At 32.6% G+C, this 25,022-nt stretch overlaps 1 protein-coding gene and 1 long non-coding RNA gene across 3 annotated transcripts in view; one reads left to right on the top strand and one right to left on the bottom strand.

Annotated features, from left to right (window-relative positions):
* The window catches only part of LOC113517105 (uncharacterized), a 155,633-nt gene extending 130,612 nt beyond the window's left edge, over positions 1-25,021 (top strand). For both annotated transcript variants that reach the window (XM_026901670.3, XM_026901669.3), the window contains 2 exons: positions 12,112-12,186; positions 24,007-25,021. In XM_026901670.3, coding sequence (XP_026757471.2) covers positions 12,112-12,186; positions 24,007-24,095 — 164 coding nt within the window. In that variant the 3' untranslated portion in view covers positions 24,096-25,021. The remainder of the gene's footprint in view (positions 1-12,111; positions 12,187-24,006) is intronic.
* On the bottom strand, positions 296-5,531 carry LOC128199989 (uncharacterized). Its single transcript, XR_008252474.1, has 3 exons — positions 5,384-5,531; positions 4,011-5,174; positions 296-745 (listed from the first exon to the last, which is right to left on the bottom strand). It is a non-coding gene; the product is annotated as an uncharacterized LOC128199989 (long non-coding RNA).
* Position 25,022: the final 1 nt, after the last annotated feature.

Genomic DNA, 25,022 nt, shown 5'->3' with positions numbered 1-25,022 from the left:
ATTCGCCGGATTTGGTCCCGTGTGACTTCTTCTTGTTCCCAAAAACCAAATTGGTACTTCGGGGGCGGCATTTGGGGGACATAAATGAGATAAAAAAAGCTACGACGGGGCAGCTGAGAAACCTACAACCAGAGGACTTTCAAGGAGCCTTCTCACAGTGGAAACGGCGTTGGCACAAGTGCATTATGTCACAGGGGAGTACTTTGAAGGGGATAAAATTGATTTACCTGAATAATTGTAAAATAAAATTTTTAAAAAACTTTTATACGTACTTTCCGGACAAACCTCGTACGTCCTTTATAAATTATCAACTTAACTCTAAATTTAGTTAAATACCGCCACAATTTTGAAATAGGTCGATATTTTACTAAGGTTTTGATACCAACACGATATATACCTACATTCATCGCCTGCTATCTACACCACATATTCCTATCTAAATAAACTGACCCATTGATAGTGTGTAACAATAACGTTTTAACAATCACTTATGAGGACTTAAAAAGTTCGGCTGCACAATAGTGAATAGAATACAATGGTTGATTCAGTTACCTGCGCTACGGCATCAGTATGTGCATATGCATAATACTATGGTTCAGTGCGGTGCAATGATTCAGAGATGTCGCCAGCTTGCCCTGCATGACTGTCAGCATGCGTGAGTCACCATCGACAAAGGCGTGCGGCGACGCGGCGCGGTGCGGCGCGGCGCTGCCACCCGCCAACCAGCATGATACATCCATGTACTCTGAGTAATGGGTGAATTACATTATCCAAACTGCCATCTGCCATACACTAACTAATAGTGTGAACTGTAATCGTCTTGAAATATATATTCTGGCCCTTTTGGTTAGAAATCTATCAAAACCTATTTTAAAATACTGAAATATCATTTTATTTAACATCATAAATAATAAAGGTAAATGTACATTTACCTTATATTTTCTATTTCCTGTATTATTTATAAGTTAGTGCAGAATGTTTAGTTACAATAAAATTAAATATATAAAAATATCTAAATAACTCTTTAAACTAACGTGCAAATAAATAACAATTAATAGCAACACTAAAGATGCATTATCTGATGACATTATCTTGCAATATTCCACGCGTACCCACTACGTGACTTAAGAAAGATGAGATAAAGAAGCAAAATAATGCCTTTTGATTTCTATCAAAATTTTCGAAGAACATGCCAATATTCTGAATATTAAAAATGGCGAGATTATAGTTATATTAATGGAATATTAGTTTGATAACCTAAAATAATTCTCTCTCTCTCTCTCTCTCTCTCTCTCTGTTGTGTACCTGATTCTTTAATTTAAAACTTAAAGTAGGTCTAACCTAACCTACGCCTAGTTTCACAAAAACTAAGCAACAAAAATACTTCTTATAATTAAATATGTAGGTACACCTTTCTTATACCCACGTTTGATATATGTCGATAAACTATGTCACCAATTCACGAGAATGCAGACCGACAAAAACGTTCGAATAAATCATGATGCAAATAAATATTAGTTGGAGAGTAAACTGTTAGCTACAAAGAATGGTCTGGTAAAACCGGTCGCTGCCAAAGATGGCAACCGGTCAGGCTTTGAGGCCAAGATCGTAGCCCGCTACCCACAACGCTACACTGTCGCTCGCTCTACATACAAGTGAAACACTAAGATGTCTTTAACCGATTTTTTTTATATTTTTCCTTCATTACTTGGTATCTGTAGATTGTATATAAGTAGCGTACGAGGTTAATGGAAAAATAATAGCTGTTTATCAGGGGTCAATGATTCTAACGCTCATCGATCAAATAGCTAAATTTAGATCTAGTGGTAATGAAAGTGGTGAAATATTTCTACTGCAGTGCAAATAAATATCTATTGGAAATTTGCCAAGTTCCATTGAATCTAAAAATTCTATGTTTATTTAAAGGCCGCTCGGATCGTCGTATGTTGGTCATCCTTTCACGTCATACCAAAGTCACTTTCTAGATTTGTATGAATTTGAAATTCACAATAGCTCCTATATTAATATATATTGCTTCGATACTAACGCTATCGCGGCGATAAGTCGTAATCAACTCACATCTTGATCGTTCTTATCTTGAGTGACTACATGACCGTAATATAGATAATTCAAGTAGCCAAAGGAAAATGATTTTAATTTTATTATGCTGCGATACCATGTAAACAATAATTATTTTTTGTTTTACTGAAAATTGTAAAGAAGCTGACAGTTTACATGAATAGAAAATAGTTCCTAGTTGTAGTACACCATATGAAAATATGGATATCCCATAATTGAATTGACATAACGTATTAAAACATAAAATTTACTGATAATTTCTGAATATTATTAAGAATAATGTAAGAAATGCAATTAACTTCACTCGTTAGGATACTTTATAGTATGGTATAGGCGTCACTCATAAACATTTGGCTGGCCGATTAGAATTTTTTTTTTATCGTAAGCATGAAAATCGAGTCCAACAATTCGGCATTAAGTTTTAGTGTAAGCCCAGAGAAAGGACTAGGTACTTCTGAAGTTGCAACATAAGAAGTTATCTCATTTAACTTTGCCTATGAAACCAACCATAAGAACTCAATGTTCTCCTAAAGCAATTATCACAAAACTCTGTAGAATAGTTAATAATACTAGGAATCCACTATAAGTAGTTCAAATTATATTTATTTATTTATTAAACTTTAATACACCTAGTGTAAATAACGAGCTTAAACTTTTATAGCTGTATAGCTATATTTAAAATATAATATACAAGCTAGTATCTTAGCTTTACCCGAGTGAATAAAGACAAAAAAACCTTTGTTTAAAAATACTCGTAAGGTCGTCAGTACAACAAAAATTCATTAAAATCTGTTAAACATTTTAAAAGTAATTAAATGAGGAGCATTTAAAAATCTTCACAAACTTTCACATTTATAAGATTAGTAGCTTATAGATTTTTTACAACTTTACAACTAATGATTTTTTACGACGTTACATATGTACCTTATACCCAACCTTGGTTATCAAGCCTGTTAGAACTCAATGCTCTTTTTATCAAGAACGCGCGTTCTATTAATGCGTCATAAAAAATATTTGTTTCGGGTTAGTATTGAAATAACCTTATATAATATAACGTAGGCACTTGAACTGTAATAAAAAATGTCATTTCATTAAATGCCTATATTAATTAAATTTTTGAAGTGGCGAAATGTTCTCTCTATTTTTACTTTTCAATAATGCTTATAAATCAAGGTGAGGCTAGGTTGCTATCAGTAAATACACATTATAATCCAAAGCTATTTCGGATATTTTACACAATTACGTTTTATAACTATGACAAGCTATTTACCGTGGCTTTATATGTGCGAAAACCGTTATATACGGTCTTCGGGAAGATCCTGTTTAAAATAAGCTTTTACGACGACATCACTATTGTCCATGATTTATTCTAATAGAATACTCACTAATTAGTAGTACCGCATTCGAGTATTCTGACACTTCCCTATGGTCGACTGGGAGAGAATGCTTTTAGCATGAAGTCCGCCATGTACACATATTTGTACTAATGAAAAAATAAAATAAATAAAATACTTTTTTCATATTATTTCCGCTTAAAAAGACATAGTTCAACACCGATCAAAATACAATGTACAAAATACATAAAAAATTAAATATACAAAATACAATAACATCCTAAAAGGAGGAACTGTTTATTAGGGGCGAATCCTTGAAATTTACCAAATAGTCCTATTGATGCTCGAGATTATTGGCAATTACAACCAAACAGTTGTTTGCAATAGATAGGCAAATATATTATTTATAGAAATATACTTCAAAGCTCGTACTTTGAATTCTTGCTATGAATTTAATATATCTGTACCTATAGATAATTATAGTTAATCAATCAATAAGAGCCATGTTTTTATATTATTTTTTTTAAACTGCAATTTTGTTCGTTTTGTATCTGCTTTAAAATATGTACTTGGAAACCCCTGCATTGATAACATTACCTACTCCATTCCCCTCTGCGCATTGTTGCTGAGTCCGCGTCGCGCATGCAAATGGCGGCACATCCGTCTTCGGCCTAATCTTATGTCCGGTCGACGTCATTTAAGCACCTACATAGAACGAAATAGATTCGTTGAAATAATCGATGACGTCTCATCATATAGTCATCTTATTATTACAATTTATTTATCAATAAAATAATTTATATTCAAAATGTAATGAAAAACAAATTGTAAAATAATAAAAAAACAAGTAATAATAAATATCATTTTTATTACTCATAAATATATACCTACTTTCCATCGTTAATATATATACCTACCTAATTATTATATACATCACATCGAAATATGGGTACCCACACGTAGGTACTGGCGTACTCAATAGCTACTTACTGTTTTTTTCCATGGTAGGTATTGAAAGATCTGTTGAATGTCAATTGCCCAACGCCCTCATAGTGCATTGCCTTAACCTTGGAAGCCCACGTGCTTACTGGCTTCAAACAGTGCTAACTACAGATTTCTCATTTCCGTTAATTAATATACTTAATACGTACTTCAAATACGTAGACAGAATCTTTAAAATGTCTGATACCTATTTTCATAATATAGGTTTTAGTTAAAATAAGATTTGGGATTCAAGAAGTCCAAATAATGCGCCTGCACTTACTAATTCTGCCTGATTAAGTAAAATTTAAATACATTATACATAGTTCTCAATTTATTTAAAAATAAAAAAAAAAAACACTTTATTCTAAAGTAAGATTCGTACATAATGTAAGTGACTTATTTTAAAAGCTCTTAATATATTTGTCTATTGACCGTTATATTTTTTATAATCTCCATTTGAATGTTATTTACTATTGCTATGCAACGCATGCATTTAAACTGGGTTTTTATTATATATATGAATAAATAATTCATTTACTTTATATATAATGATTTATTTGCTTTGTGCTTCAGGGAGCACGTAAAGTCGTCCGTTGTCCTCGCAAGTCGTTCAGTAAACAGGTCTTTGTGTTCAACAAAGACAGGCTCGTAACTCTTGACGAAGCAATAGAGGGCACCACTGTTATATGATTAGACAGCATAATTTTATGAAGAAGAAATCTTTCCAATTGTGTCCCGGAATACCTTTAAACTGTAACAGATTTCCCGTTCGAAAACCTGAAATCAAATTCAGAATAAAGTGAATTTTATAGCTCTGATATCAAGAACCGTAAATGCAAAATTAACACAGAATAGTTTCTCGTTAACTCTTCGTAACATAAGCCATGAGCTTATTTGCCACCTTCTTGGAGTATAAAAAGTCGCTAGGTAGTTAAAATAAAGTAACAAAATTGAACATAACTTCAATATAAGTAGATATATTTGACCTTCACTGTCCTAAAACTTCATAAACCTTATACAGACATGACTTTGTCGACTACCATCAGCGCCATATGGTTTCGTACCATCACATAAAAAAGTAACAACGTTAATTTAAAAATATACAAGTGTAAGTTAAAACGCACATATAATATGAGTCATCATGATAATATGTTGACGACATCATATCGGTTGAAACAATAATTAAGTACGTGTTTAAAGTTCGCTTTGGTTCGTAAATACCTAACGTTTACTTATAAACTACAACTTAAACAATCATTATTATAACGACCCACTACTGGGACCTCTTCCCATAAAATTCTATAGCCAAACCTGTTCAAGTGGCTTCATTTATTTCGAATATTCCTTTTCTCGTATTGCTTTTAAGACGTCCCGCAAAAGGAAAAAGTAATGTCACATTATATTTTTACTTCGTCACCATAAGGACGCAAAAGAGTCATACCTATTATTTGTTGTGGGTATATATTTATATAAACAAGTATTAAGAGGTTGACCTTAGATTAGAACCATTGAAACCACAAAAATACATTTTCTCTGTAGTACAATAATATGTTTTAATGTAAAAACTGCGTACAAATTATTCTTCATATATTCTCAATCAAATTCATAATATACATTCAGTGATCATGTCCGTCAAAAACTAATAGCTCCTTTATTCTCTAAACTCTAAGCCCTCAGAGGTAGGTAGGAGGTAGCACCATAGATCTTTATGTTTCGTAATCTTCTAAATAAGAATTCCACTCGTTATCATTATCGTCAACGATTGTTGTTTATTTAACATTCATGAACATTAATAACCGAATGTTTACAATTAATTCCTATAGTGATTGTGCGTGAGATTACCAAGTTTAACCTTTGTAAGTATCTCACGCTCGAGTGCGACCTCGTAGTAATCCAATATGGTGAGGCGCCACGCTCGACTTGTAGCATAAGCAGGATTGCTGTTTTATTGCAGAGGATAACCTATTTCTAGTATTTGTATATATGTGATATTGTGTCCTTCATTACTTAAATATATGTACTCGTATATGTGTTTCCTTAACTGTACCTACAGTGGATGAGTCACGATATTTGAATCGACCATTGTTTAAATTCAATCATATGTAAATATTATTTAATTATGTACCCGCCTATATATATCGTGTAAAATTGTGCTCTACCATAGAATAGATAAATTTACTGAATTATAATTAGACACTGTACTGACATTTCTGTGACTTAATGGTCGAGGGATGGGTAGCAGCGTCCCTGTTAAAACATCACCAAAGGCTAACTGTTGCCAACTCGTTTTCCAAGCGTGGCAACTATTGGCAAAACCCCCTTACGGAGGAGACCTATGTTCAGCAGTGGACAGTTAACGGCTGATATGATGAATCTACATAACATATGGAATGTAATTTGTATTTAATTAATAATAATAATGTAATTGTTAATTTTATTTGACGATATTGAATATGTAATTTGACTTGATAATTGTTTGAGCATTGTTTTCTTTTTTTTCTTTTTTTTTATTATTCTATGATCATAATAATGTATTAGTATAAATTAAATTTGTATCCTTATTTAAGGAATAAATTAGATTTGCATGCCTACAATTTTAAGGCAATTAGACAGATGCCAAAAAGTTGTGTCACATGGCCCTTATAATGTCAAATGTCTGTTTAAAGCAAATAAATATTTCATTTCATTTCATTTCATTTCATTTCATCTATAAATTACTAGTTTTAAAATATTTTTTTAATTTGATATTCAATATAGATATTCCTCACTGCAAATGCAACTATTGCGCGTAGTTACCATATACTTGTATCAAAACGAGAACAAGTTATCGCGCTTCGGAAAAATAATTGTTAATCAATTTTACATACTTACCGTACTATAAAAAATATTATGCGAAATACGATCGAGAACAGAGTTTATTGTAAGTAGATAATTCGATTTGCTCTAAAATCGGCTGTACTCCATGTTTCATCAGGTCTCGCGAGATAGACTGTCGTAGCGTGATGATTCTGTCCCGTTCCAGCTGCACTGGTTTCACCCCACTCAACTTACGAGACACACAACAAAAATCGATCGATGGCAATAGATTTATAAACCAAGCGTTTTCAAAATGATTGCACTGAATTTTAATTTAAAGAAACTATAGAAAAGTTTTTTTTTTTTTATGGTGTCGGTTTTCGTTCGTGAGTGTAATAACTTACATGTGCTAATTTTAAATAGTTTCACTTATTAACAGAAATTTATTATTTTAAGAAAGGTTTGTTTATCCTTTATATGATACCGTAAGATTTACTAAATAATTTTCAACTTATGATAGATTGTCGATGGTCAGCATGTATTGTAAAAATATTTTTAATTTGCGATATAGGACTAGATAAACTGAGAGAAATTACTAAATTTGACTGAAGTACTTAAGTAATTTATTTTATTTGTTACAGCACATAACTAAAATAATAAAATCTTAATTCGGAATACATTCAAATATGGCATTACAATTAGCATTTCTGTATTAGTCTGTTAACATGAATAAAATTATTATAAAGCCTTATTGCAAAAATGGTGGTAATCGACCCTCACCTACATACCACAAGCCACCTGTTCATACATACGTAAGTGCAGCTAGTCTGCCTGCCCTGCATATATGCCGAACTGCTTTGTCATATACTGCGTAGGATAGGTACCCATTAATTATGTTTTACCTTCCATACGACATTATTGCTTTTAATCAGAGTTATTTCTTAATATTTTTATAATTTTTTTCTTATTGATTGTGATTTACAACCAAAATTAGTAATTTTCAGAATAACGTATTTTAAAACTTGAAAGAAGTAAGTACTATGAGATAAATATCCCAGATTTACACCCCCATACAAAAGTAACAAGTAAAAGTTTCCCGAATTAAAATAAAAAAAAAATACTTACCGTAGGACAGAATATGGGTGGAATTGATTATTTAACACTTCGTGTCTAGATATCAGATCTTTATAAAATGAGTAATAAAATTTGGGCATATTTGGCTATCCTAATACCTACCTCACTGTATATAGGAATGGATTAGAAATTAGTACATAATTTTATTTAATATACTCTACAGTTGTTGCCGTGTGGTTCCGGCATAAAATAGGCTACCCCATCCTTTCCTGTGGGTCTTGTAAGAGGCGACTAAAGGAACTTAATGGTCGAGGAATGGGCAGCAGTGTCCTTCTAAAAACATATCTAAAAGCCTAATTGCGGTTGCCAACCTGCCTGCCAAGCGTGACAACTACTGGCAAAACTCGCTCTTACGGGGGAGGCCTAAGTTCAGCAGTGGACAGTTAACGCTTAATATGATAATGCTAATAATCCATAGTCAATGTAATTTTTTGTCTTTGATTGTGCATCTTGGTGTTCTTTGTATATCGATAATAGATACAAATCTATGTGCTATTTTAATAAGTAATTACGACTCAATCGTCACAGACGTTTATCGTAAGGTTGTTAATATTAAACATTTCGTCATAGTCGTAGAATACCGACAGATCTTTATATGTAATATTTGTCAGATCCATCAGTATTCTACGACTATGACAATTTATTAGTAATAAAAAACTTATAACTATATAATTCGAGTTCGTTTATATCTTATTTAATATTTCAATACAATAATCATTAATATAGACACCTAAAATGGTGCCTATTATATGTATACTTATATATTTAACTAACGTATCTTTACTAATATTATGAATATAAAAATAAGTTTTTTTATTACCTTATACCATCTTAACAGCTAAAGGAATAACTATGAAATTTATTATACACGTACCATTTGAGACAGAGAATTATATACGTTACTTTTTATCCTGGTCACTCCGATGAAGTCACGGGTAAAAGCTAGTATAATAAAAAATGAACTCTCTGGGAAAGGCATTTAATGCTACACACGTGGCCTATACATAGTAATGTCGCCGTATCTCCGGCCATGATTAATAAAACACACAGTACAATCGATGAATATAAAGGCATCAAATACACTTTGATTTAATTCCTTGAAACCAGTAAGAACTTCCTGTAATTATGAGACAGAATTAACTGATTCAGTTCACGTAGCCACGTAAGCAACAAACCGACAAGCAATTTTTCACACATAAACATTGCCAGTCATTGCGTCAGCTCTAAATATAGCCAGCAATGATTTATTCAACTATTTTAGTTATATTAATAAATTTAATTATATACTTTTACGACATTTTCAAATTAAATTATTCTGTATTCCTGTTAGATACTAGTTTTCCTGTGGACTCAACTCTGTTATCTCGGCAGTATCCTGTTTGCCCTTTCCTGGGATGTTATTCCGAAGTCGAACGATATTTACTCGCTATAAAGCCTTATAATAATGACATGCTCATGCTTATTCTATATAATTTAAAATAAAAAAGAAATACATAGAAAACTTCTAAAATGAACAAAATTAGACACACATTGGTGGATTGATCTCCTGAATCTTGATAACTTAGAAATAGCTTTTAGTCTGTGATAATGTATTCTCATGAGATAATTTAATGAAAACCGCTGTACAATAATAAATACCGAAGAGATAATAAAAGAAATGTAAAAGAGCAGTGTTAATTTCGGACTTATCCAATTCAAAAAGTATAATATCTAGTCGTATATGTAATGTTATATTTACCATAAATTAATATAACATGCCGTAATCATATTTAATTACTCCATCAGAACTTATCACCGTTTAGATTTATTCATTTTCTAGTGTCAATAATTAGAGACGGAAACAAAGACACAAAGACTGTCTCAATAAGTTCTACCGTGAAACAGCAACTGTTGTTCGGCAAAATTAAGTGAGACAATGATGGTATCGACCCAGGAGGGTCAAAATAAAGCGCAGTCTAATAATTTAATATTATCTACTGAAAATGTTAGTGACAACATTGGAATAAAGGTATTAAAAATATATACATAAAAGTTAATGTTTTTATTCGCCACACACAAACACAATTCACATAAGAGATAGATTAGATAAACAGTGTATAAGGCACTGTCACCCTTTAAAATATTTATTATGATTACTTTGCTTATATTGCTATTCGTATTCGAAGTGAGCACGATTAAAGGAAGGGGTCACAATATTTATCTGTATAATTGCAAAATCAACTCAAGTCTATATGTAATGTACGACGGTTGGTTGCGATTTGAGGCCGCGCGAGTCAACGCCACTGCCAAGGTCGGCTCGTCGCTCGTCCTCCATTCCACGTCAAACAAACGCAAACGCCATCGATGCAATCGACCGCTCTTTTACAACATCATTAAAACCGTCTATAAATTTATGCAGCACCAATACAGATATCGTTTTGTAGATAATAATGGTTTTTATCGGCGTTCCGGATGTGGGTGGAGTCTTTGAGTGCCTACCTAGATGTTAACGATCCTATACCCCGTGCCAAATAAACCGTAAATGTGAAATATATATTTTATTTTCTTTTGGAATTTAAATCGGAAACAACATATGCTAAAAGTATCTATTATAATGAGAAAAAAGATTTCGTCGAGTGGTATTTTGCAAGCGGCAGACAGAAGGCAGCAGGAGGTGCGCGGGTGAACGATCGCGACGGAACCGGTCGCGCAGGCGCGGCGGTTGGCGGCGCGACGAAGAAAGGATCGTACCGGGAATGTGCCTCCGACGTACGACGCGGACGCCGAGGATTGACAATATATGAGCCCTCCTCCATCTGAAGTCTAAACTTAGATATTTCCGGATTGATTTTAAACTACACCAACTGGATTTACACGATATAGATAAAAAGTTATGGTCATCATTATTTACTTCAAAGTACAAATATAATCAATTGATTTGTGAAAGCCTTAATTTACTTAGTGGGGAGTTTAATAAATATGAATTTTTATTAAAAAAAATATTTAGGAATAATTGAATTGTTACAAATATTAATTATAGAAATTAAAACCGTTTAACGTGAAATTACGTCACTTTTTTATTTCAACATTTCTAAATAGAAATTACACAAGTAATTCATGAACAATTTATGTTACATAAAATAGTTAATGTACCCAGTTATTCACGAGAACGGTGCGGCACAGATCTGACTTATCATACACAGTAATCTTATCAGAATTTGATATTTTTTGTCATTTATACATATTATCGGAATATATCGTCATATTTTCCGTGATACTATGTATTTTCCAATAGTAAATATAGATTAATATTTCATTTCTAACAAACTTGTTTATTGTATGTATAAATAAACAAGTACTTAACTACATTAAAAGGAAATAAATCAATATTTCCTCAATTACTGTTTCAATATAGAACGTAATCTTGTTAGTTACCTATTGGTTGAAAATATTGTGATATTATATACATTTTTATATTTTTCAATAATAATTTTTATTATAATAATATATAAAATTAGTCTATCAATAACGTATCGAAGAATAATGGACATACAATGTAGAAGTGTACAGGTAAAGGGACACACTTAGACTGATTTATTACTATGAAATAAATTAAAATAATCTTATTGTATGAATGAGTCGACAAGAACCTCTCTCTGGTACCAGTCGGACAATCTGGAACTATCTTTCTGATCTCTATTTCCGATAATGATAGTTCATATTAGTAAATAGATAGGTACCTGCTCTCATGACAAATGTTAATATTGCTTATCTTGTGTAACTATAGATAAACTTTTTGTCTCAGGGAACAACAACGGGAAAGAGAAAGAAAATTCCCGAAGCAAGGAGGCAACATCACCAGCTGCCCGGTCTGCCAACGGTCAGTACATTAAGTTTCACAATATTGCAAAAACAGTGAGCATGGTTGCTATGACGATAATCGCGTGCCAGAGCTTGAATGAGTGCTTAATAATCGAGCTTTTCATCGTGTACGGAGGGTGCCGGCTCTAGGGGTGAGGGAAAGAGGCAGGGTGCGCACATGCCGCGTCCCCGGGGGTTGCGACGTCGACCGCGCAGCCGCGGCTGCCACCCTCGTGTACACCCCGCTCTTACCTCGTCCTCCTCCCGCGCCGCTAACCCCTCTCTGCAGGGGCGACAACGACTCAGGAGGATACCCCATCCTACCACATTTTTTGCGGAAATTGGAGTCCTCCATAGATTTGACTATCTACCAACTAAAAAAAAAAAGATTTAAAACACAATCAGTTGCAATAATAACTTAGTTTAGTTTGGAGATAATAAAATTCCAAAATTGGCAAACTCACAGATTACATACAGTCGATGGGTTCAGAAGCATAAAATATTCACAAGAGCTCTGCAAAGGTAACAATGTAATTTATAGGTAAAGTAATAACGTAAATTGTTACCAAAAATGGGATTTTCTGAAGTTCCTACAAAAACAAGAGATGATATATATGGATTGAACGGGAAACGAGCCGGGAGAAACTGCCAGCAACTGTTGGTAACACGTATTATAAAACTAAATATTCCTGACTCGATAATGTTCCCCTAACAGTGTGTGAAATGTGAACTGTGAACAACAGTGCTGAATTGCAGATTGAATTCGGGATTTGGGCCACTGGGCTTAACTACATTATTACAGATGCAAACCGTTCTCAATAGCATTCCATTGTATAATTGACAATTCAGTCAATCATCGCAATTATAATATCATTTGATGGTACCAAGCAAAACAATGAACCGACATAACCAGACAGTTTACATTACCGTCCACGCAACGTCTTTCATTTAACTGAATACCTACACGTATGTGTTGAAAATATGTTATCCATACAGCCATGCACGACACACAAAAGCATCTCAACACTCAGCTGATATGATAATAACATGTTGGAACACAATGTCAGCATGTCATTAGACGTGACATATCAATAGAACTAACGCACAGATAATGGAACATCCGTCTTTAGTACCCAACTTCAGATTACAATGAAGCGTTACACAGATACTGAGAATTATTATATGACACACTTATAGTATAAATAATTCAATTAATTTGAAAGTTGCGCCTACGCAGCCGTCTCGCAACTTCTTTGCATGTATGAGTTAATGTTACTAGTAACGCGAGTACATACCGCGTTACTAGTAACATTAACTGACTCGAATGATTTAGATAAATGAATCAACTTACCATTAAAATGACCCGAAATTCAACGATAAAATTCATGTAACAAAAAACTTTCTTTAATTTTCTTTTTATCAATAAAGTGACACGTAATAATCCTTTCCCTAATATTACCATTAACCAACTATCGCAAAATTTAGCATACGAGTAATATTTTAGTGTAGCGAAGAACCATCGGTCACTTTTATTCTGATTGTGCAAACGAAGTACAATGTTTTTCATATTTATTTTTTATTCACACTAAACGGCTAGATTTGGATAAACTTTATTACATACATATTCTAAATTAATACTTATGATATTTTTGCCCCATTCACGTGGGTAAAACCGTGTCGTGATGTAGCATGTTTTTTTTTTTTTTCTAAAAAGGAAGGTGCTATATTAATTTTACTTATTCCTAAGATTTTTAATAATTTGACAATGTTCTCATCTTTGATAAAAATCAATCAATTTCATGAATACTCTATGAATAAATAAAATTAACTATTGTTGAATTACGATTTTTTTTCACCTTTCTGTTACGCCTCGTTTAAGTAAGTTACTTAAATTACATACTTACATGTAATGACGTCATCGGTGTCCACCTTTCCCACTGGACATAGTAAACGTCAAGTTAATTGCTTTGCCTAAGTATCCGTTATTATGCCCGAGTGAACCAAGTGTCGTGGCATTCGTTAATTGATGTTCTGACTCGTTTTTATTATCAGTAGCTGAGATAAGATCGTTGGGAAGGCTAATTGTTTAACAGGCACGAGACTGGCATACACAAATTATTTTCTAAAATGTACTTTATGCAATGAATACAATGGATAAATTGGTTCGATATTCAATAACTCATAAAGTTTTCTAAAATTTTGTTAAAATTTAATATTCTTTTACACAAAAAAGCAACTTCAATTTTATCTAAATTAGTGTAGGTAGTATAAATAAATCGTTTCGACAAAAAGAGTCATTAAAATCGATTTAGAATTGGCGAAGATATTGCATTTGTCGAAGATGTTGCGGCACAAAAACTATTTAAATTGTTAGGTATTAAGGTGATAGCTTTCGATGGATATTCCAAAAGAAAATTGTTTTTAAAATTTATTCATTATTGATATTTTATAAATTTTGTCATAATTGATAATTGAATTAACTCTTATTAATTCAATTATTGATTATATATAATTTAAGTATAGTTTAGTATACGACTTCTCCTGAATTCCTTTAGGTACATTACATTATTAAATACATACTAAACGTGCATATGATAAACGACTAATTAATACAAACATTTGGTTCTATAACATTATGTTTGTTGACATAACGTAGTAATCTATTAGCTGAATGATAATTATTCACAGCGTAAATACAGCGTTAACTAGATAGGTTAATATTGAACATTTAATTAAGTACAGTCTCGTACCAATATCAAACTTCAAATTTCATATGAAAATATGTTATAATAAATGCCTTCCGCTAAAATCTTTTAGGCACCTATCTAATATAAATAAATAAAAATATTTATGAGTACATGATAACTACAAGGCATGCTGGAAAGCCGTTCAAAACACAATGAAAACCATGAAACATACCACCAAGTAAAAATATGAATTTCCATCAAAGTCCAAAAGAATTTCGACCTTATATATTTTTAATGAAATAAAGAAAAAAATGCTTTGCTGAAATCATATATCTACGTTACAATCAAACAGATTTATTATCTTCATCATCATCGTATTTATAGTCTCATCTAGTTTATTTTGTATTGTTCTAGACCAGAGGTGTCAAACTCAACTTTGCAGAGGGCCATATATTAAATTTTGAATTTGTAGGTGGGCCAGATTGAAAATAAAAAAATGAACTGAATTATTATAACATTTTATTTATTAAATTATATAATATACAGTTGTTAAAAATCATATCAAAGTTATAAAAGATGGTAGGTAATTATGTTGAGCTCGAGGGCCGAAAGCGACCCGAGGGCCGTATCTTTGACATGACTGTTCTAGACTTACTAGTGTAACTTATTTAATATCCAACTTATTTTTATTAATGTATAATTTATTATACTTAAAGATGATGTAAAGAAGTATAACTTCTAATAAATCTATTTTAAAAATTAGCGCTCGTCGTGCCCTTCCTTCGCCTACCTCCCTAATTCCATTTTTATCCCTAGCGAGCTACTAGTAAACATACTCGTCATTCGCACCATTTGGACCAGTTCCAGCGTTAAATATTTCCACCTAAAATCCTAGTTGGCTTATTCATAGGACATATCACATTCTCTAGTATTTCTATGACTTATATCGCCATCGTAAATGCAATAACACCTCCAATTTAACATTTTATGAGCAATATAAATAGAAGGCACAGAAATAATATCTATTATATTTCTAGACATTCCCTTCCCTTCAAAACTAACAATGATCATCGTCCTTGTCGGTCTATCATAATATGAAAGAAAACTAAGATAGGGGTATTTAGGTGTATCTACTTTTTCTTTACATTACATATTAAGTACACATTTCATCTAAAAAATATTTTCGCTTTTCGGAAACATTACATTTATAGAGCACATATCTGCTATTGTTGTAGGAATTGTTATACTAGTATAACATAAGCACAGCATACTAGGAATAATATTATTATAATTATATTATTGACGAACACGTAGGTATACTGACGAACATAACATACTTTGAGAATTATGAATGTATTGCGGGTATAATATCTGAGTAAGTCGGTAAATTTATCATATTGAAGTTTATGACAATCTCAAAATAATAATTTGGACGGATACTTAATTCGTTGCCATCTGTCAAATCACAAACCCCTTTGAGTTCCTTGCTTTGGCAAGAAACTCAATGTCGCGGATTTTGAACTGAACACCCAGATATTTTATGTCACCCTTCTTAAAGTAATAAAGTTAAAGAGAGCGCCTAATTGATCGGAAATCTTTAAAATTTGAAATTTAAATATTATTTAATTAATTATTATTTTAATTTAATGAAAATTTTAAATTCACACTAAACCTCCGTCCTTCTACAAAATACCAATCCGGGAAAACCCTGGCGCATGGCAACATACTATATATAGTAAATGTACCAAAGTGCTTCACTTTAAAAGCAGGTCGAAGATAAAAGCCGGCTTATTTAGAATGTATCACTTAAAAATACATAGCTATTTAAAATGTTAACAACATCGTTAACAAACTTGCCTACTTACTTTAAAATAATTATATCAATAATTTAATATAGCGCTCATTTCAGTTAGTGCCATAGTTATCGCCAGGTCATTGAACTGTACCTACCGTTTGTCTACAATTAATAATTCATATTGTAACATAATGGCGGCTGACCGCGGACACATTTGGCGTGTGGCCTTTTTTACACTTGTGCTGCTGCTTACTTGGTCAAAGTAACACACTACTGTTTTTTATGACTGTAGATTATTTTATACTATTATATTAGCAAACAAGCATACGGCCTGTCTGATAGTAAACGGGGTTACCGTATCCTATAGACGCCTAAACACTAGGCATGCCACCCGCGCGTTGCCGTCCTTTAAGAATTTTTATTATCCCCTTTTTGAAGAACTGCGTATATGTACATATATTTGCTAACATAATAGACAAAATTTCAAACTATAATTTATATAAATAAACAAAGCAGATATCTCATATCCATTCAAATAAGAATCATAACCGAAAACATCGAGTAGGAATTTATTAAAAACTGGATGTTTTGCTTGGCGTTACCCACGCAGAACCCGTTATCATGATCCCATGGAATTTTTAAATATCTAATACCTCACTCACAGGTTATATTGGCAACACTGATAAGGCGGTTATGCTAGCGCTTGGAATGCAACGCCAGTCGATCAAAGTGTACGGTCGAATACAATAATGATCAAACAGTAGGGTTTGAACTATTTGCATATATTATATTGTATCTTATACATACTAAATATATAACAATAATTATAGAAAACACTGATGTTCAGTTACTTTAATAAGAAATCTCTGTGCAAAATATCATGTTTCGAGCCTCCTATTTCTGATGTGGGTTGATCACACAGCCTTTTTTATCGACAAGTCTTAACCCGCGAGGTATTACGAACCGACTACAGGTCAACTCCTGCCTAATGGATTACGTGTGTTTAAACTCTCGTGTGCTCTTGTGGCTCGAACCTATTTACAGGATCCTTGTAATGGCTGGTTAAGTTATATTATTAACGATTATTGCTACAGTGGCAGGAACTCGGTTTTTAATTATATCATTTACTTTATAGTTTTCTTTTAGTCTCATTATACTTATTTAATGGTTGCCAATATAAATAAATTACTCTAAATTATGAAAATCAGCTAAATTAATACAAGATTAATTTGCATAATGAGTAATTCATCAATTTTCTACGCTGTCGGGAAATAACTCCGCTGACGAGGTCGAAATTTATTAACTTCAATTAATTAGTTTTTGCGACTAATACTTATAAACATAATATTTAAACAAATCAGAACTGTTAGTAGATAATATGATACATAGATGTTTTGTGCTAACGTTGCTGTTTTACTATAATAAATTGTTTCATATGTTACTAATACATTATTTGTGTACACTTTATTTTGAAAAGTGGGACATGTTACGGCCTCGAACGGATCCCACTCGTCTTATAGGCCCGTTATTCTTAGAAAGTTAGACATTCTGCATCCTGCACGTACACCGTTTGTTCGTGAATTTTTGCTCCCCTAATTCGGATTATATTTAATATATATAAATATGCATTTCAAGACTTTTTAAAGACCTAATTAAGTAATTAACAATTTGAATCGGTAGGAACAAAAATTCTCGGTTATTATTCTTGTAGTTATGTTCGCTTCTCTCATTAATTAGTGCATTCAATATTAACTCTTGGTTTAAAACATAATTGGATACGGACTAAATCTAGACATTTACTGTAATAATTATAATATAAATTAAATTTCCAGACACATTTATGTTCTGTAAACTGTGAGTAGGTTAGTAACTACCTAATTTTTAATTTTGAAAATAAAGATCTAGGTAATAATTATGTGTCTTTATTAGTATGTACTTTTTAATTTATTAACTACTTGCTTTTTAAAAGGATAAATACATTTATTGAAACATGTATACAGAATATGTTTTAATAGATAGGTTTGCTTTAAACAAGCATATCACACATATAGTATTTGTAAAATATCCTTATTTTAATGATTCTCTAAACATAAATTTAAATTATAATTCGTTTTACAAAAAAATAAAAAAAACTAGACGAGCTCTGTATATGGGAGATATTTGAAAAAAATTGATATGAGTGGTTTTAATAATAGCAGTAGAAGCCGAAGAAATATTTTTTCAGAAATGTTGTCTGTCTGTATGTATGTTTGTTCCGCTGCCATACCAGTTGAATGCGGTCTTTACAGTTGTGTTCCTGAAGGGCTGACTTAAAAACTGGGGTAATGTTTATCTTAATATACCATCTAGAAATTCATTGGTTTTTCTACGTTTGAAATCCACACGTACGATGTGACAGGCATAAAGCTAGTTAACAATATTACTGTTATAGTACGTCGTTGATAATTCTTGTAACATTTATTATTAATTGATAAGCTTAATATAATAAGCTTAAAAACTAACAGATTATTTACATACATAATGTGTGTGGTGCCTGAGATAAATAATTCTATACTCCTTGGCTTATTAATTTGAGGCAACCACTGTAAAATTTTGTCTATTACGTCTATTGGTGAAAACATATAAGTGGCTTCATTGTTGTTATCTTGTAAATATTTTTTATGTGAATAAGTCTTGGTTTTCCTTTTACAAATAAATAGATAATAGGTACTACGAAGAAAGTAACATATGTTTTTTAAAATAAAATACATTGTGTTGATAAAAGGCTACGGCCTCGTTTATCGGTGTGCAACAACCTAGGAGATTTATGAGGAATAAATTGCATTGATACCGCAATGATTTATCTCAACTTCGCATTCGCAGTCAGTAACAAGACGCCTGATAGATACGACCAGCGCAACAGTGGCGCGGTTATTTTTAATACCGTCGCTGTTATATATAACTCTCATAATTGTATATATTTTTTATGAACTTACTGTGACCGCGACTTTGTCCGTGTAAACAGGGCTTGATTGGCCGAGATAAAAACTATTTTGTGTGTATGTGGACACAATACTTTCTACTTGTGTGACAAAGGGGGAAAGGATTGTTATACGGAGTACCAGTCCTATTCCTAGCAAAATACCCTGGCAACTCGACCTTCACGTGGTCCCCTCTGGAAATCATCGTGCTGAATTCCAGGTGTATTCATCACGATGAGCTAACTGACCTGCCTTTTCATTGTCACCTATCATTCCTCACTGGAAATACCGTTAGCGCAGGCGGGGCTACATTACATTATCTTTCATTAAAAAAGACCTGTATGCCAATTTTTATGACGATTGGTTTAGCCGATAAAGCATTAAAATAAATTAACATATATCTTATAATAGATATCAGGTCATAAAAATCCATACATGTAAACTTTTCAAGACTTACGAATTCATGAATTTTAAATAATGTAGTCCATCCAGTTCATTAGAAATTTAGGCGATTAACACACGGGGTGCTATAAAAGTTTGTTTACTACATACAACTTACTTTTCTACATATATGTAATACAAACTTCTGCACAATCTATTATAAAAAGAAGACAATCCAGGGGTGGGTGTGAATATTCGATAGGTAGAAACGAACCGGCCGTACAAACCAGCATAGATGAGCTAGCTATCTAGACAGATGTATCATGTTGCGGACACGGGAGCCGGCGCCGACGACGGCTGATGGCCACGCCCGCGGTTGCTGTGGCCGGCTATTCAACTTATATTACATTACGATACGACGAAGGTTATGCAAATCCAGTTTTATGTAAGCCCAATTTAATTTGTTAAAATAATTAATGTAATAATTAAAATAAAATGTACCTAAAATTAAGCGCTATTTTTCTTACACCGTATAAAATAGCTAATATTTTCTAAACCAAATTGTTCCTATAGAAGCTGAATGGCTCTAATCTGATGTCGTTTAATCTCGATGAATAAACGTATTTCATTTTCTTTGATTAATACCAGTTTTTATATGAATCGCAATCATTGTCTCTCTTGAAAATCGATTTTCTCTTCCCATGAACTTTATTATTAATAAACATTCTGAATAGTTATTTAGATGACATTACATTTAGTGTAAAACAGGGCGTATCCGTTCTACAACACACTAGAATGTCAATTCTTTAGGATATTTAGAAAAGAATGACAGTGATTTGAGATATTTAACACATGCAAATAAACAAAGAAATAAGGTGCGTAATTTGGATATCTGAAATATTTTAAAGGTGTTTAAATTTTTACAGACACTTATTTTCACAGACAGCATACTTAATCTCCTTTCACAGTCATTATTAAAAAAATTACCTTACTTACAACAAACGTTTTATAAAAAAAAATATAAACTACTTTTTCGTGCGTAACAACAATAGTCGACAAATACCTTTACCACTCCATTGAGGATTATAATCATATATTTTTTGTTTTAACGTACGCCGAACTTGTATTTTTTTACAATTTTTGACATACTCGTATAGGTACAGAACCTACACTGTCGTATCGTACAGCCAAAGCCAAAGCCACATTTCTTAGTTAATATCAATAAACATTTAGAACGTTGATTATACACATAGACGTAGCTTGTGCGGCTACGGGATAACGCGGAGGCTGCGATCAATACGTTGGGCTGCCGTCGCCGCCACCGCCACCGCCACCGCCACCGCCGCCGCCCCGCCACGCGCCTCCTGTCGACGAAAGCGAACGCACCGACCTCGCTGCCCTTCACCGTAGTGTCGTCGACCCCTGGACCGAGCGTACCTCCCCGCACGCTGTCCCGGCTCGGATCCGACATCATCCCTTCGCACTTCCCGACTCGATCTTCGTGACCCGATTATTTAAAACTCCCATTGTCATTGTCGTTACCGTGAATACAACCGACCCTTACCGATCGGTTATAAAATGAAACATTCTGATTCACCTACAAAGGAAATGGAATATGAAATTTTCGGCATGACTGTGATTCATTATAGCTATCGCTTATTCATTATTATTTTTAGTCTGAACGTTATTGAAGTGTTATTAATTTATGATAAACATATCATGTGGGTGAATGTACCAACAAAATAGGATAACACTTCCGTTGCCAAACGGAACCCATTGTTTGCCTGATAATGCGAAACCATTATATGTTCGTAAAAACATCGCATCTGATTAGATCCATAGTTACTACATTATTATAAATTAATTATACATGTAACAATGTAATCATAAAAATAAAACACATTCTTATAGCTTTTTATAAGAACTTAAGCCGCATAAACTCCACATAAATTACAATTTAACTCGTTGAAGAAAAAATAGCTTATTGAATCAATTTTATAAAAATTAAAAAGCATGCTAATTAGTTTAACTAAAAATGTTTGTTCTCAAAATTCTAAAGGAACTTTTAACCCAAAACATAATCTGAACCTTCTATTTGTATTATATTCATTATGACAAAATTCTAGGCTAACAAAGCTATAACTACATACCTACCTAGCTAATGAATGGTGAAAGTCTAAATCTTAAATTTGTTCCGCAGCCTAGGTATCAACCTACTCTCAGCCAATTTCTCAACGCTCTAATTTTTAATAGGCAGAGCGCCAAAGCATAATTATTAATAAGTTTTATAACTACGAGAATATAGTAATCGTTCATAAATATAATACTCATACTTATCGATAGATAACATGATACATGACACAGATGGGAGTCCTATAATCTTGTCTCGTTGCGGGGAGCCTAGCCAATGAACTTGAATCCGGGTGGACCTCCACTGCTGCGTATGCTATAAATAAATCATGACCGTGTAGAGATCACTAATACGAAAGTATATACCTATGCTATTAAGTATGTATTTGCAATATTTGCAAAAAGACATTTGCAATCATGAGCTACACAAGTGTACGTAAGTACTATATTTGTCTAAAGAAAAATTCGATATAATAATAAGCTGTTTACTGAGACCTATATTCAGCAATGGGATGTTAATTTGTTAAAAAGGTAGTTATCAATCTATATTGACATTAAATGTTAAAATATCGGCTAGTGGAGTCAGATATCGAGAGAAGCGGCATCGACACTATTTTAGGTAGCGCGTATGGCATTTGGGACGTGTGCTGGAAAATACCAACTTACCCGTTTATTCTTAGATGCCCTACTAATGACGTACTGTTACTTCATCGAAGAAAATACCTTGAAAATACGAAAAATAGCAGCAATATCTATTTCAAATATCTTTCATGTGCATTATTAGGTAGTTTAAATTATTGAATGTGTACATAATTTCTTTACGGTCTCTTGAATTTTAAGTTAATTCACGACTATCCAGAGCAGTTAGTAAAAAATGTGCAGTTAATTAGGTTTGGCTGAGCAGCGACTGTGCAAGAGAACGGACGCAAAGTTAACGTCTAGCACAGTAGGTATAGTGCAGCACCAAAATAACGGTAACCTCACATTGTTAATTTTGATACAAATTAGACACGGAAAAAACATCAACGCATGAGTCAAAAATAAAATACATATTCACATCGATAAATTTTAACATATAAAAATCCTATGTCACGATGTTCATTCACGTTAATCTCCGAAACCGATCAACCCATTTTTATGAAGTTTTGTAAATGTGTAATGTTTAGTCCGATAAGAAAAATTAACCCAGTAAGCGTCGGTAGGGAGCAAAACGTTTACCGAGTCAACTAGTAGAAATTAAATTATGGAATATGTACTTAATAATAAAAAGAGTTCCTATTTACAATAATTTCTACTTCGTACACATAAGTAATATCATAACAGTGTCATATGTATGCTCTGTATATTATCATATATGTATTTTTAATCCATACACAGAATATTTCCTTTGCTCGCTCCCAATTCTCCGCATTTTTTCCTATATTCTTTCATCTATACTGAAAATGCCAGTTACAATCAACAAGTGTCCCAAGGAAGGTTAACGTCAGACAGGCGGCCAGAAATAAAACCAAAAACTTGTGTAATGTGAATTAAAACATATTACGCCGCCTCCAAATAATTGGGATAAGAGCTCTCTAGAGATCTCTGGACATGTTTAAAAAAATACATTCAGTAATTTATCGATAAATAGACATTTCTTTTATCTATATATTCGTTTAATTACATAAGATGTATGTAACATTGAACGTTACATTTCGAAACTTTGTGCCATAAACAATTAAATCCTTACCAGAATTGATGCATGCTGTGCAAAGTAAATATGTCTAATTACCTATCTAACCCATAGCATTGTCGCAGAGTTATAGAAACTCGATTTGTAAGACATGATTACTTATAGAGGATTTAATTTTAAATTACAGTATATTGATATATCTCTTCATTTACAGGCGAGGAGCATCCAGGACAGAAGCAACGCAAAGGGTTTTTCAGAAGCCTCTGGAAAAAATCTCGCCATTATTCATTAGAACATCCGTGAAAGAAAAATAGCATAAACGTAACGAAATGAGCTTTCGTCTACGTATATTGGGTCATTATTATGAAACAAAGTTACTGGCCAATTTTTAACGATGGAGACAGTAGGCATAGAATACAGTATATACCTTGATACATAGTTTTACAGTATGGGAATTTTAAGTCTTTGATTCCCATGATTTGCACCAAATTTATACATACAAATACCCATTTGATACTGTAATTTCGTCTTGTTCGATCGATTTAATGTAATAAAATTAGAAATGTATTTATATTACAAATAGTTTATAACGTGGTTATAAAATGTTTCTATAAGATTGGAGTCAGATGAGAAAGCCTAATTTGTTACGATGCCTACTTGTTCTTAAATGCTTGCATGTTCGTTTCAGTAAACGTACCCTAGTTTTAAAAGTAATGTTGGCGTAAAGTCACGTGTTATTTTAAGTTAAAATTTGTATAGTGGTATATTACTTTGTCTTATCAATGGTTACTATATTGATGCATAATTTATTTATAACTATTTATAAGGTACTTATGTATTGCAATCACAACTAAATATTTACTTTCGTATAAATATTATAGAAGTGTAGAAATGTAGATAACCATGTAGTAAGTACAGTTAATTTTTTTTAAACTTACCTTCTCGGCCAATTTCTGGTGGGTTTATGCAATCACACTATAGTAAGAGATTCACATGTGCATTTGTATTCATAACTAAATCCATCAGAATATTTTGTTTATTTATGGTGTAGGAAATTAGATACCATGAAATACGATCCTCGTATGTTGTAATTTTAAAGAACCAAGATCACTTGATAGGCTATTGCTACAAGTTTTAACATTTTATACCAATCCTTGTATTCGAGTGTACTTAACTCTTATTATAGATTTTTTCAAAAGAAAAATAAATTATGTTCATTAGCAATAAAAG

Source organism: Galleria mellonella, unplaced genomic scaffold, assembly GCF_026898425.1.
Source record: "Galleria mellonella isolate WM207_F2 unplaced genomic scaffold, CSIRO_AGI_GalMel_v1 utg143, whole genome shotgun sequence".
Taxonomy (NCBI): domain Eukaryota; kingdom Metazoa; phylum Arthropoda; class Insecta; order Lepidoptera; family Pyralidae; genus Galleria; species Galleria mellonella.
Note: the sequence above shows the minus strand (reverse complement) of the source record. Positions and strands in the feature narration are given on the sequence as shown.